Source organism: Heteronotia binoei, chromosome 11 (genome assembly GCF_032191835.1).
Source record: "Heteronotia binoei isolate CCM8104 ecotype False Entrance Well chromosome 11, APGP_CSIRO_Hbin_v1, whole genome shotgun sequence".
Classification (NCBI taxonomy): Eukaryota; Metazoa; Chordata; class Lepidosauria; order Squamata; family Gekkonidae; genus Heteronotia; species Heteronotia binoei.
Genome location: NC_083233.1, coordinates 63,938,740 through 63,954,335, shown reverse-complemented (window position 1 = coordinate 63,954,335; position 15,596 = coordinate 63,938,740). Strand labels below are relative to the sequence as shown.

Below are 15,596 nucleotides of genomic sequence, written 5' to 3'. Positions count from 1 at the left end.
TCAAGGCCTGGGGACAGTGAATAACTGCAGTAGCATTGCTGGGTTGTCCAAGCTCTCTGCCCTGTTTGGGACGACAGATTTAATGCCACAGAGCACTCACTGAATGGTTGAGATACAAACAGCATCAGTTACCTGGTGTATAGTGAGCCGGTGCCCACATTGCTAACAAAATCATGCAAATAAAAGCACCAGGGATGACATTCACTGTGCATAGCTGATGTTCACCCTTCCAGGTGTGCAATTGCAAAGGTCAGTTGTTTATCAGCATGCTCTGCTAATGTTAACTGGATTGATGCATTTGCAGACAGAAGCCCATCGCATTAGACTGGCTTTAGGCAAACATCAGTTTGCTTCAGTTTCATAGGGCTATCTGCAGGACGAGCTGTCCTACCTATAACACAGCAGTGCCGGAAGCAGCCTTCCTCAAGCGCTTTGAACAGGTAAAGAGCTGCAAAAAAAAAGAGGTAAAGGTTATATTAAGGGGACAGCAGCAAGGGAATAAAGCAACATATGGCTTCATTTATAGAGAAAAGGAAAAGTGCAGCTGGCAATCTCTGCGTTGGGTGGGGGGGGGGAGACTGGTGCTCCCAAACATGGTGGGAGATGGTGTGAAATGCCGCAGAGGAAGTCCCGACCGCCATCCATCACTCCAGTCCTGAGCTCAGTCCATCTGAGTTAAGCCGGCCTATCATTTCATCCCCTGGGATCAGGAAGGAAACCGGTCTTGATGGATGAATCTGAGGGTGCAAAGAAGGGAGGTGCAGACGAGCGATAAAACTTGTGCAAGAGATCAAAGCGCATCCCCCCCTTTGCGGAAACACAGAGGTTATGGTGCCAGTTCTTCCAGCAAGATAGTGCTCTCCAAAAACATACGCTACTGAGCAATTCAAACCATGCAGAAAGCCAGTCAGAGCTTTGGGAACCTTTGGATGGCGATGTTATCTCGGTCCGTAGTCATAGCTGGTAGGAGCTCCTGTGGTGGAATACATGTTGGCTGCGGCAGCGGCTGCTGCTGCCGCAGCTGCTGGATTCATGTGGTGGTGATGGTGGTGGTGATAACCGTGTCCCCGGATGCTGGGCAAAGGGTAGGGTGCCGGTCTCTTTGCTCCCAGGTAATGATCATAGGCCGAGACTGGATGTTTGTAGGGGTGGTGATGAAGGGTCTCCGAAGCAGAGGGCTCCAGCCGCAGTTCATGGTGTGGAGGGCTGGGCCGGCTTCCTGCCGCACTGGTGAGTGGAACCAGGCCACCTCCGCCGGGCACAGGCAGTGCCGGGCTCAGCACCCGAGACATGAGCTGCTGGTGGGCGGGATCAGCATGCAGAGGCGTCCCGCTGGCTGCTTCCCGTTCGTACTCCCGCCGACTCTCCACTGCATCTGCAACAGGTGCCAGAGGAAGGGGGAAGAGAAAGGCACAAGAATCAGTAACTGACAGAGACCTTGGCAGCCTCATGGAAATTCCTGGTTTCCAAGGACTGATCTAGAGTCTGGAGAGAAGACAGGGAGAAGACAGAGAAGACAGGGAGCCCAATCCTCTTATTGGTTGTAAGCCCCATGGTTCAAAAGGTGACTTACATATCACTAAAGATGCTGATGGATACCATACTGGGCCAATATGGCAGACCTAGGGTTGCCAGCACTGCCACAGCAAATGCTTGGAGATTTGGAGGGCTGGGCCTGGGGAGGGTGGAATTCGGGGAGGATATGACATCACTGCTGAGGGATGCTCTAGGAATTTCCCCACTCTCTATGGTAAAGACCACAGAGATGCAGGGAAGTTCTTAGAGCATCCTATAGAGGTCATTGTTTCTCCTCAGCTTTTTGAGGGCAGGGGATCAGGGCCAAAGGCAGGGAGGTTTACCTGCCACAGGCAGGCATATGGCAAGCCTAGACAAGGCCTCCCTTTCCACTTTGCATCCATGTTTGGAAGAAAGGCAGGGTAACAATGAAGTAAATAAGCATCTCAGAATCCAGTTCTATTCTCTCTCCAATATGGTTGCCCCAGTAATTTGGCTTCTAGCATGTGACAGTTATTGCCGTGCCATCTCAGTCAAACTCACAACTGCACAGGGCAGTCAAACATGTACAAAAGCCAACAGCAACTAAATTAAACAGCACTGGACTCTGCACGGGACGTGGCTTTAGTGCAAGAGTGCCCATGGACTCAACTCAACAGTCAGATGTGCTTAGACTGTGGAAAGACACAATCTGTGGAGAAATAGGTTGAATCTTAAGTCTCAAACCAAACACAAACTCCCAGACCTTGGGCCTAAACCCATTTGGAGCCAGCTACTGAACAATTTAATCTCAATACATTCAAAACGTCCTGGCAAGTGTGGTTAGGATCACAGCCTTTCTGGATTTCAGGGAATTTTACTATCAAGCGGGGATTGCAGTGATAGGTATAGCTATGGAAGTGTGAAAGCAAAGGGGTCTACTTTTGAGGATACACGGTAAGGATGACGTCCTCAAGTGTGTTTCAGAGCTACCAGCTCTGAGTTTTGTAAGAATATAGCCATAGTCCTGCAGGACCAAAACAAAGGTTCATCTGGCCCAGTAGTGGTCAGTCAGATACTTCTAAGAAGCCAACAAGCAAGGCATGAAGGCAATAACCACCCACTACTGTTGCCCTTCAGTACCTGGCACTGAGTGATATCATGGGCACCCATCATGGTCAATAGCCATGGAAGAACTTATCTTCCATTAATTTGTCCAGTCCCTTTTCAATCCATTTTAGCTATAGACGATCTCTGAATCTTGTCACAGTGAATTCCATATATTTGAAGTAGAAGATATTGGATTTATACCCCACCATTCACTCTGAATCTCAGAGTAGCTTACAATCTCCTTTACCTTCCCCCCCCCCCACAACAGACACCCTGTGAGGTAGGTGGGGCTAAGAGAGCTCTCACAGAAGCTGCTCTTCCAAGGACAGTTCTATGAGAGCTATGGCTGTCCCGAGGCCGTTCCAGCAGCTGCAAGTGGAGGAGCAGAGAATCAAACCCAGTTCTTCCAGATAAGAGACCGCTCACTTAACCACTACACCAAACTGGCTCTCGTATATTTGCTACATGTTGAGTGAAGAAGTATTTTCTTATGTACAGGGCTGGCCCTGCTACTAGGCAAATTAGGCAATTGTCTAAGGTGCCGGCCTTCTGGAGGCACCCCAATGTGACTCGGTGACGTTATCAGTGCAGGAAGAGCACCAGATGTTAGGGTGCCAGACAATCTAAGGCCAGCCCTGCTAATGTCATGATTATTACTTTTTTTTTACTGTTAAATCACAGCTGACTTATGGCAACCCTGCAGGGTTTTTCAAGGCAAGAGATATCCAGAAGTAGTTTGCCATTGTCTGCCTCTGTGCAGCAACCCTGGAATTCCTTGGTGGTTTCTCATCCAAAAACTCACCAGGGCCAACCCTGTTTGGCTTCTGAGATCTGAAAAGATGGGTTATCCAGGTCACGGTGTCCTAAATCTACTGCCCAACGCTGAGTAGCCAAAAATTCTAGTATTATGGGAGACTTGAGGGGGGAAATATCTCTATTAACTTTCCCCATTACCTCCCTATCTAAAACACTCCCTGCCTCTTTCCACCCAGATAATGAGAGATTAGGGGAAGGTCCTGAAGTTGTACCCTAATTATTGCAAAAAGCATACCCTGCAACATTTCACAGATGGAAACCGGAAAACCCTTGTAACTCCCCTAAATTTGGGGGGTTTTATCCTGTCCTACCTGCAAGTGGGCTCGGGGTGTCTTACATCACACCATAAAACAATGCATAAATTCCAAAGCAGAAAACCATTAAAACATCAATATAAACTTAAATTCTAACATGATTAAAATTAAAATCACCAATCCAAAATGTCTCACATATTATTGCTGTATACGTTAATTCTTTGATAGTTTATTCTACCCTACTTTAAAAAAAAAAAAAACCAAGGAACCAGTATGAGAAACAATGACAGACAAGGAAAAAAGCAGAACTGTCCTAAAGTCCAATGGTAGCCATGTTGGTCTGAAGCAGCAAAAGTAGCATATAACATAATCAAGACATTAAACGTTATGTTGTATGCTAATCTGCTGCTCCCTTTCTACCTATATGTATGGACTGGCAACTTCCACTCCAATGTATCTGAAGAAGTGTGCATGCACACGAAAGCTTGAATAAAACTTCGCTGATTTTAAAGGTGTCACTGGACTCAAACTTTGTTCTGTCCTACGGTCTGTTATTATCCACAGTTCAAAACAACTCTTTCCTGAAGATGCAATGGCATTGCACATTGCCTTAATGTCCATGTGTTTAAACACGTGTGCGTTAGAGACCAGATGCCTGGATTCCCCCCTTGCCCATTCAGGGATTTGACAGCTACAAATCCTAGAGTGGAAGCTGAATCCTGAACAAGGGACAATTCAAGCAAGAAAGACTTTTTCTTGTGCTAAGAAAAATTGAAGGCAGTAGGAAAAGAGGAAGACCCAACATGAGATGAATTGAAGCCAAGGCTGTGAACGATGGGATATTTGGGAGGATATTAATTAATAGGGTCACCATAAATCAGAAGTAACTTCATGGCACTTAACACCAGGGGTGGAATTCTAGCAGGAGCTCCTTTGCATATAAGGCCACACAGCCCTGATGTAGCCAATCCTCCAAGAGCTTACAAAAAAGAGCCTTGTAAGCTCTTGGAGGATTGGCTACATCAGGGGTGTGTGGCCTAATATGCAAAGGAGCTCCTGCTAGAATTCCACCCCTGCTTAACACACATACAAGCATAATTTAACAAGGTGAAAATTGGAACAAAATAGGGACAGCTGTTTACTGGGACTAGAAAACAGGGGCGATCCTGGAAATTATGGAAGAATTCCTTTTTGGACGCAGCCTTTCTCCAATGTTGGATTTTCACCCAGCAAAACTAGGGTGTCCTTCATTAAGGAGAAGCCAGTCTGGGTTGGTATCATCTTATGCTATTTTGTAAAAGGGGCACATTCTACACCAAGGAATGCAGTTATGCTAGACAGTGGAATTTCTTTCTTATTTTTGCTTGCTTGCTTTAAACTTACTATTAGAAATAACTTTTACACACACCCCTGTAGGAATTGTTCATTGTAATGTCACTGTGTTTCAGAACCAAAACCAAGGACCGCTTTTGTTGTTTCTTAATGCAAAGATCTTATGTTAACACAGAAGAGAAGAGGAATGCCAGAAATAGCAGCTCTTGAAAAAAAATGAAGTGTTTAACATTGTGTTCAGCAGAAATCCGTGCTCCTGGGACAAGACATTCTGACTGTGATAAATAGAGCTGAGTTGAGTGACAAGTTTGCACACGCTTGAAATTTTTGCAATTGTATAACACTAAACAAATAGAGACTTCTCTTTATTTTAATAGGCCTGGAGTGTGCTGGGGGAAAAGGGGGCCCCCGGGTTTTTCTCCTTCCAATTGTTTACTCTGCGTAATGGAAGGAGAATCAATGCAAAGTTCCTAATGGGTATTCAGGGCTCCGCAGAAGGCTAAATACAACTACTGAATTTTAGGATTTGTGGCACATTGCTTTTTCAAAAGTAAATAAAATAAAACAGAGCATACAAAACACTGACAGACTATAGTGAGAATGCTGGGCACGGAGAAGAGATCTTGGACACTGGGAGAAAGGGAATGGAAAGGGGGGGGAGTTGTATTTTGGTATGGAGTTAATTTTAGAACCAAAATCTATGACTTTTCCTCCCAACAAAGATACAAAAAGCAACACAGTGCTGAAAGGAATATCTCAATCAAACTTCTAAGATTTTACATCTAATCTCCATCAAATTTGCATGAATTGGAACATGTCAAAATGTAGGCGTGTTTGTATATTAATATGCATTATCTTTCCAATATTTATCCCATTTTATTGTAGTTGTATATTAGGCTAGAACAAAAACACTAAGCATTGGGGAAATAACTCTGCTTTTAATAAAGCATCAGTGGAAAGGGCCTGGAAATGATTGGAAAGAGGGGAAGTGACACGTCAGGAGAGATTTTCAAAAGATCAAGGCAAATTTCTTAAAAAATTATAGTGATGTCTCTCTCTTTTTTTAAAGTCTCTGAAGGAATGTGTAAACATCATTTTAAAATCATTTAAGCAATTTTTGAGCAGTGCCAACTGATTTCCACTGTAAAGATGAGTATTTTATTTAGTGTTCATTATTTTTAATAATTAATATTTAGTAGTATTAATATTACCTTTGATCAGTTTTTTTCTATGTTTCACAAAATGGCATAGTGCAATGTTATTTTGCTGCAGTGTACTTTGCATTCAGAATACAGATTTTTAATTGTCATTTGTGGTCATACTTCATATTCCCACACATTTTTAATGTTTTTATTTATTCATATGGAAATAGATATATCTCAGGTTGCCTCAGTCAATGATTTCCAAAGCAGTTTACCGCATGCAGTAAAGCCAGTAAAACAAATAAAAATTGAACAATTAAAACTAGTAGCATACAAAGCAGCAAAAGCAGCAGCAATAAAGACAGTGCCTTAAGCAGTGTGAGTGGAGTTGCCCTAGAGGACATTCACCACGGCTTTAGTAGCCTTCTGTGCCCCTTTGCACTGTGATCCTGCAGAATGACACCTTAGGATCCAGACCATTTAAAATAAATAACAAAAGGATAGATAATGCAAAAGCCAGCAGCACTCTGTTTTAAAACCCTCAACAAATAACAAAGCAACCCAGCAGAGATAAAAGAGTCATGTAACAAAAATACGTTAACCCCACAAGAAAAGGTGCAGTGTAACAAAAATACGTTAACCCCACAAGAAAAGGTGCAGAACAAAACAACCAAAGAGCTTGAAAAAACACAAGCTTATTGTCTGAATGGCTGTGAGTTGTATCCAACAGGGGTTTTTTGTTCCCACATAAGCGAACTGCTACCAGCAAAAGAAGCAGTTGCTGATTTTGAACTCCCACTGCAAACCCTCACAATCTGTTTAGCATGTTCCTAGTCCTCTTCATTGGGAACACCATAGGCTGCATCAAGAGGCAAGGGAGACTGCCCTTTTATTTCTAGAAGCCAGGGCTTTTTCTGAGCAGGAAAGCACAGGAACACAATTCCTGCTGGCTTGGTGTCAGGGTGTGTGACCTAATATGCAAATGAGTTCCTGCTGGGCTTTTTCTACAAAAAGCCCTGTACAAAACAATGGTGATCTCAGGGGGAGTGGCCTAATATGCAAAGAGTTCCTGCTGGGCTTTTTCTACCCAAAAAGCCCTGCTAGAAGCTATTTGTTAGAATGGCTTTATGTTGAAGTATATGTGGGGTGAGGGGGGTGGGCTGCATGTTCCACTGTGCCTTGAATTCCCACCTCAAACCAATGAGCAAAGCAGCTGAATCCTCAGAAGTGCCCTGAGCAGGGTTTTTTTTTTTTAAAAAAGCACTGAAACATACAGTTGCTCATCTACAGCTCGAAATGGTACAACCCAGGAAGACCTTTTAGTGCTCGATTCTGCGGCATGTTTGAGGTGATGCTTGGATGGATTTCTGACACCACTCATCAAGCATCTTGACCCAAAACACAGTCACACTGATCCAGTGAGAGCAATCTGTGTGTGCAGACAGGTTTCCACAAGCAGAGTTGCTACGCCAGGTGTGCCAAAACTTTCTGCAAGGGGGGGGGGGATGGAGAGAAGGCAAATACAGTATTCAAACTGTTGGGAAACACAGGCATAATTCCATTGCTTAACCCAGCAGATGCACATCTCCTCCAAGCTAATGCACAGTGCTCACTATTGGTATGCCAGCATAACAGCCAGTGAAGAAATCTTGGTTGCTCCTTCGGTTCTAGGCCTGACAGCCATCTGCCATTTCCCAAGCCTAAAAGAGTGGCTTTTCAGTTTTATATGAGGAGCCTGCAGAGAGAACAGGTAAGCTATCCCAGGTGCATGCATGCTTTGGCTTGTATTTGCATGTCTTTACACTTCTGGGGCCTGACGTAGGAGCAAGTCCCATTTTCAAGGCACCTTGTTTCCAAGAAAATGTTATTTAAAAGAGGCACCGATTGCAACTCAGTATACCTCTGAAGCTGAAGCGTTTGGGTCGAAGAGGACTCCTGCCTGGCCTATATATGTGACAGAATAAAAAGGCTAAGGTGGAAGGATGTACTACTGAGAAAGTGCATTTTCCAAACTTTCCCTACCCGGCCTGAAAATGGCAGACTAGCACAGCATGTCAAGGAACTAGCGCAGAACCTTTAACCTGATGCACTATTTTTTATTTACAGAGAGGTTTTTCTTTCTTTCTTTTTTACAGAAAGGAGCACTGAAAAATGTGAGATCCTCCCACCAACAGTGATACAGCCCATTCCAATGGTGGTGAAAAGTGCTATCAAGTCACAACTGACTTATGGAGGGGTTTTTAAGGCAAGAGGCGAACATGAGGGGGTTTCGCCATCACCTGCCTCTGTGGAACAACCCCCGACATCCTTGATGGTCTCCCATCCAGGGGTCATTTTGTAGAAAAAGAGGTGCCAGAGCTCATTAGCACAACTCATTTGCATATTCCACACACCCCTGACATCACTGGAAGGTGTACTAAATTATATCAGCTCAGCATCTACCTTAAGAAGAAGAAGACTGCAGATTTATACCCCGCCCTTCTCTCTGAATCAGAGACTCAGAACAGCTTACAATCTCCTATATCTTCTCCCCCACCCCCGACAACAGACACTCTGTGAAGTGGGTGGGGCTGAGAGGGCTCTCACAGAAGCTGCCCTTTCAAGGACAACTCCAAATGCTTTTTGAATTATAAGTGTCATAATAAAACCTTGCTCCTATCATACTTTTCCAAATTACTTTCTCCTATGTGGCCACAGCGGCATGATGAAGATTTTCATTTGTCTGCTTTATAGGTTTTGGTTATTTTCCCATTTTTTGTGGGGGGAAATATGAGAAAGTTTGTCAAATCTTAGAGTTCAGCAAAATTCCCACAGGGATTTGGACAATGGAGAGAAGCAAGTATTGGGGTGGGGGGAGGAAAGAAAGAGCACAATAAAATTTGGAGGTTCTGGAGCTCTGCTCCTGTGAACTCCTGCCCCAAATGAGGCTTGCTCCCATCCAAATGCTAAGCAGGGCCGACCCTGATTAGCTTTGCATATCTGATGAAATCCGGCTAGCCTTAGCTACCCAAGTTAGGACTACTGCCCGTTCTACTCACAATAACATCACTGCATTCTGCAAAAATGTCTAGACCAAACACACCCTCCTGAACCACTCACTAGCCCAACTCAGTCCTCTTCAGCTGGGCAAAGCTACTCTATCCTTTCAGCCATTCTCTGGGCCTGCAGGCATATATACATCCATAGCCATTTGTAGATTTATCTACCATGAATCTAATAATCTCCTTTTACAGCTGTGTATTCCTGTTTAATCCATCCTCCTCTCTTACATGGGACGAACAGCCTATTCTAAGTCTTGCTAAATCAGCAAGTGAAGCATTTGGGATGAGATTGCAAATGTAAGGTGGTAGAAAGCACCATCAAGTCACAGTAGGGTTGCCAAGTCCAATTTAAGAAATATCTGGGGACTTTGGGGTGGAGCCAGGAGACTTTGGGGGTGGAGCTAGGAGACTTTGGGGGTGGAGCCAAGATCAAGGCTGTGACAAGCATAATTGAACTCTAAAGAGAGTTCTGGCCATCACATTTAAAGGGACGGCACACCTTTTCAATGCCTTCCTTCCATAGGAAAAAATGAAGGATAGGCGCACTTTCTTTGGGAGCTCATAGAATTAGACCCCCTGGTCCAATCTTTTTGAAACTTGGGGGGGGGGGGGTACTTTGGGGAGAGGCACTAGATGCTATACTGAAAATTTAGTGCCTCTATCTCAAAAAACAGCCCCCCCCCAGAGCCCCAGATATCTGCAGATCAATTCTTCATTATTTTCTATAGGAATAAATCTCCCTAGGGAATAATAGAGTTCCCAGAAGACATTTCCCTCCCCTCCCCCCGCTTTCTGATGACCCTGAAGTGGCGGGAGGGCCTCCAAACCGGGGGATCCCCTGCCCCTACCTGGGGATTGGCAACCCTAAGTCACAGCTGACTTATGGCAATGCTGTTGGGTTTTCATGGCAAGAGACATTCAGAGGTGATTTGCCATTGCCTGTCTCTGAGTGACTGCCCTGGTGTTCCTTGGAGGTCTCCCATCCAAATTCCTTGGAGGTCTCCAATCCAAATACCAACCAGGGCCTGCCCTGCTTAGCTTCTAAAAGCTGCCGAGATTGGGCTATTCTGGTATACATAGGAGCAAATACTAGAACAAGAACCAGATCAGAATGTAAAGACAAAAAGCTCCGAGTCTCTAATGCTTCTGTAAGCACGCAGATACTTTCTCTTTAGGAGTGAGATTTTTTTCTTGTAAGTCGATAAAGCCCGACTGGCAAACGTCCCAAGCATTGTGTCTTAACTAGTTAGTGGTTCTGGCTGTTAATCACACTTCAGTTTAGAGTCTCCTGCATTGCAGTGCCTAGAGCCATGAGCACACTTAACAAGAATTTTGCAAGGTGAAATTCCTGGTTGTTAACATGTCTCTGGTTCTAAATGCTGTCCCACCTTGCGGCAATGAACACAATGGATTTTCTACCTGTATGATACAAACTCACCTTTCTCACTGCCATTCTGATGCACTGGAGAAGATACTGGATTTCTGGACCTGGCAAAAGCACTCATGAGAGGCAGGGCCCCAGGCCTGTGATTTCTGGGCCTAAAACAGGGAAATAGAACAGTTACAATCAATTACACACAACATGCACCAATATCAATAAATAAGCAGTTCAAACAACTATTATAAAACAGCTCAAACAATTAAAAAAGATACAGCAGTGTACTAATCTGAAGGCGTCAGATGTCAATGTATACCTTCCCCATGGGGGGTGGGAGGGATGGGCAAGAGATGGAGACCAGGCTTAATGGCAAACCATTGCTGTCTTCCATGGGTGGAATTCTAGCAGGAGCTCCTTTGCATATTAGGCCACACACCCCTGATGTAGCCAATCCTCCAAGAGCTTACAAGGCTCTTTTTTGTAAACTCTTGGAGGACTGGCTACATCATGGGTGTGTGGCCTAATATGCAAAGGAGCTCCTGTTAGAATTCCACCCCTGCATGTCCTCAGTCATAGGCCTGACAGAACATCTCTGTCTTATAAGCCCTGTGGAACTGTACAAGGTCCCGCAGGGCATGGGTGTCACTAGGCGGAGAGTTCCACCAGGCCGGAGCCAGGGCCAGCCAGATATCTTTCAATACAAGATCACCCGGAGATTTTTGTTCCCCAGAGCAAGTATCAGGAGAGGCAGTCCCAAATTGACACTAGCCCCTGACCATTCAAGACCTTAAAGGTTAATACCAGAACCTTGAATCTGATCTAGGGTTGCCAAGTCTAATTCAAGAAATATCTGGGGACTTTGGGGGTGGAACCAGTAGCAAGATTGTGACAAGCATAACTGAACTCCAAAGGGGTTCTGGCCATTACATTTAAAGGGACCACGCACCTTTTAAATGCCTTCCTCCATTGGAAATAATGGATAGAGGCACCTTTTGGGGGGCTCATAGAATTGGACCCCCTGGTCCAATCCTTTTGAAACTTGGAGGGTATTTTGGGGAGAGGCACCAGATGCTATGCTGAAACTTTGGTGCCTCTATTTCAAAAAACCAACCCCCCCCCCCAAGCCCCAAATGCAGATCAATTCTTCATTATTCCCTATGGAAATCTGTCCCCATAGGGAATAATGGAGTGCCCAGCAGACATCCCCCCCCCCGCTTTCTGACAATCCTGAAATGGGGGAAGGGTCTCCAAATCAGGGAATCCCCTGCCCCCGCCTGGGGATTGGCAACCCTAATCTCATCTAATACTCAACCTGGAGTCAGTGCAGCAGTTGAATGTGTGCTCATAAGGGGTCACACCTCTCTAGGAATTCCTGGAAGCGCTATGGTAGGCTGAAGCTAACCTCTTTGTATGCTTGAGAAATGTAACTTCTTCCCAAATAATGACTACTTCAGGCTTCATGTGTGACCCTAAACCTCACACTGTTCCGATAGTTTATTCCCCGTCCCCAAGTTCTTCATGTGGTTGTTCTTTGGACAGGCGTTCACTGGAACCAGCTAATGGAATTCATTCGTGGTGGCAAGTCTACTACTTGATAAGTTGTTTTCTCAATTAGCTAAGTTTCCAACCATGTTTGCAGCATAAAGAGCTTAAAAGTATCCTGTGGCTATAGATCTCTCCAGGAAATCCAAAAACTAGGCATGAAGGTAGCAAGTTTCTCACTGGGCTTGTCTCCTGGAAGTCTCAGGCAAGGAAAACACAAAGATTGTGCATCCTCTTAACCCCCAGCTCTTCAAGACCCAACTCCAAAACCTGTTCTGAACACACTCAGCATTTTGCATTCCAAATCAACCAGGTGATAGATAGATATTTATTTACGACAAAAGCCAGCATCCTAAACAAAAAGAATATCTATACATATCTGTAAGAGCTATCTGTAAAAACATGATAAAAGTATTATGACATTATTAAAATTGAGAAATATACAGAAACGGCCATTAAGACAAACATATTCTGGCATTTTAAGCCGCTAATAATTTTTTTGTCCTAAAGGCAAGCCAACCAAATGTGGCTATTTTAAGAGTAACTGCAGGATATTTGCTCTCCAGGAGTTCTTTGGTATATTTTTTTGACTGCTGGAAGGGGGAGTGATCATAGAAGGCAGGAGGGTTTCCCTATGCTTACTATACACTTTGCAGTCATAAAAAATATGAACTAATGACTATGCCATCATTACAGCAAGGGCATGTACGAGCTTCATAAGGTGAGTTCATTCAGGTTAGTTAACACACATTCCCATGATTTTGCTCAATTTGCAAGGTCCTTTTTATCAAGCTGCAAAAAAGGTGGCATGCACTGGAAGGGGAGGGGCTAAATTGGGGGGTGCTAACAGAAACCCAAACTCTCATGGCCTGAAAGCCTTGTCAGTTTATGTCACTCCACTTCTATTTTGCTGAAAGCCTTGTCCACAGCCTCCTTCCTGTAACTTAAAAGGTCCTGTTAAAGGTAAGCTGTGGTACTGGCTAGGATAGTGAAGGGGCCTGAGTCAATAAGTAAGGAGTAATACAAAGTTCTGATTCAAAGAGTTTTAGCAATTTCTGGCAAATATAGGGTTGCCAGATCCACTTCAAGAAATATCTGGCAACTTTTGGAGATGGAGCCAGGATCAAGGTTGTGACAATCATAATTGAACTCCAAAGGGAGTTCTGGACATCACATTTAAAGGGACTGCCTTTTAAATGCCTTCCCTCCATTGGAAATAATGACAGGTAGGGGCACCTTCTTTTGAGACTCATAGAATTGGACTCCCTGGTCTAATCTCTTTGGAACTTGGAAGGCGTTTTGAGGAGATGCACTAGATGCTATGCTGAAAATGTGGTATCTCTACTGTATGGAAGGTTCTCCATTTGATGGAGCTTTTTAAGCACCTGGGCCCAGCTTTAGAGCTGCCAACCTCCAGGTGGCACTTGGAAATTTCCTGCTATTACAGTCATTCTCCAGATGACCAGGACTTTTTTGTAGCAGGAACTCCTTTGCATATTAGGCCACACACCCCTGATGTAGCAAATCCTCCTGGAGCTTATAGCAGGCCCTGTACTAAGAGCCCTGTCAGCTCTTGGAGGGTTGGCTACATCAGAGGTGTGTGGCCTAATATGCAAATGAGTTCCTGCTACAACAAAAGCCCTGCAGACAACCAAGATGAGTTCCCCCTGGAGAAAATGACTGCTCTGGAAGGTGGCATCTACAGCATTATACCCTGCTGAGGCCCCTCCCCTCCCAAACCCTGCCCTCCTCAGGATCCACCCCCCAAAATCTCCAGGTACTTCCCACAGAATTACAGGGTAGCCTCTTAGTGCAATCATGTTTGTGTTGCAGGACCTTAGCAGTGAAAGAAAATTAAGACCTGCCTTACCAGTCTTCTGGGTCACAGTCTCGGAATCCTTTAGCAAAAGGGTTGCTGGCGATCTTGAGCTGTGTAATCTGGAAAGAGACACAGGGTCGGGAAGAAATCGGTGTTGGAGTCAGCCAGGAAGAAGCCGGGAACAAATGGAAGTACTTAAATAAATACTAAGCAAACATAAAACTTAGCCAGCGCCCCCAGCACAATTGCAGCCATCTATTAATTACATCACTCTGTCTTTACGTATTTCCTTGGAAATTAGCTGGAAAGCTGAGCAAAAATACCAATAGTTAATTTTTAATACTGCCTTTACACCCAATTTGAGTTGTCAAAGGAGCAAACAGTTAAAAAAAAACGTATTAAAATTCATCTTTTAAATGATACATGGATTTTTATAAAGCAGAAACTGAAAACATGAAGAGGAAGGATAGTCAACAAGGAGAAGCCAAATGAAACAAAAAGGACTTCAACCTAGGGTTGCCAATCCCCAGGATGGAGATGAAAACACAGAGAAAGGTCACTCTAGATTGCAAAATGGAAACAACCCGCAGGGTTATAGTGACCAAGATTACTAAAAGTTTTATGCACCAGAATTCCAAAGTTATAGGTGAAACATAGATGCACACATACATTAAATTATGGAACACTCTCAAAATACATTAAATTATGGAACACTCTCAAAAATGTCTTAACACAATAGAAATTCACAATACAAAGTAGAGTTCCATTGTACAGGAGGTCGACTTCATATCCTGCTTCGAAGTTCCTTCCAGCAAAAGTAAGTTCTACAGTCTTTTTTCCACAGAGACCACTCCAGTAATTTCAAGCACAATCCAAATGAAAGACAACTTCAAATTCTTCCTCCTTCAATTATTATAAATTCTTCATATAGTATATTTACGACTGACATCAAAGTCATTTTTGAGCAGTTTGCCTATTAGGAAAGTGACAAGACTTTGATGTCAGTTGTAAATGTACTATACGAAGAATTTCTCCATCTGCCACCCATCAGTTGACTGAAGCACCCAAAGCAAGGTCCTTAAAGTTGACCATAATTGTCAGGTAGCTTCACATGAGTAGGCAGTCCTTAAGGTATGCTGGTCCCAAGCTGTGTAGGCCTTTAAATGAGCCCATAAGCATCTTGGAAGCCAGTGTAGGAAGAACAAGGCAGGAGTGATAAAGTCCCTACAACACGCTCCAGTCAAAAGTCTTGCAGTAGTGTTTTTTACCAAATAAAAAGGTGCTTGGAGAAGGGATTCTCAGTGAAGGTGTAGGCAAGACGTTATAGGGTACCTGTCACCCCCTTGTCTCCCCCTCTGCAACCTCTGAGTTGGCGATCGATAGCTGGCAGTGGAGAGCTCAGTTGGAGCTGGGTGTATAAGGAGCCGATTTCTTATTGGTTGTGTCTCTCTTCAGGGGCTTGAAGCCAAAGGCGAGAAGTACCACTTTGGCATCGGTACTCTGCACTAATCCATACCTGCTTACTTTGGAGCTAGGGTGGTGAAATGCACTAATGAGCGATGCGCTTATGGTTATCTGAGGTCAACAGCGATAAACCTGGGAGCTTGTTTCCAAAGTTGCTAATATATGCACATGCGGGGGGGGGGGGGGAGAAGGGTAAGGATACTA

At 44.2% G+C, this 15,596-nt stretch overlaps 1 protein-coding gene across 2 annotated transcripts in view; it reads right to left on the bottom strand.

The window, feature by feature from the left end:
• Positions 1-499: 499 nt before the first annotated feature.
• TBX1 (T-box transcription factor 1) overlaps positions 500-15,596 on the bottom strand; it is a 53,123-nt gene continuing 38,026 nt past the window's right edge. The window contains exons 5-7 of one of the 2 annotated variants that reach the window (XM_060250022.1): positions 13,980-14,047; positions 10,628-10,728; positions 500-1,375 (exon numbers count right to left, since the gene is read on the bottom strand). In XM_060250022.1, coding sequence (XP_060106005.1) covers positions 939-1,375; positions 10,628-10,728; positions 13,980-14,047 — 606 coding nt within the window. In that variant the 3' untranslated portion in view covers positions 500-938. The remainder of the gene's footprint in view (positions 1,376-10,627; positions 10,729-13,979; positions 14,048-15,596) is intronic. The other variant, XM_060250023.1, reaches the window with a different exon arrangement.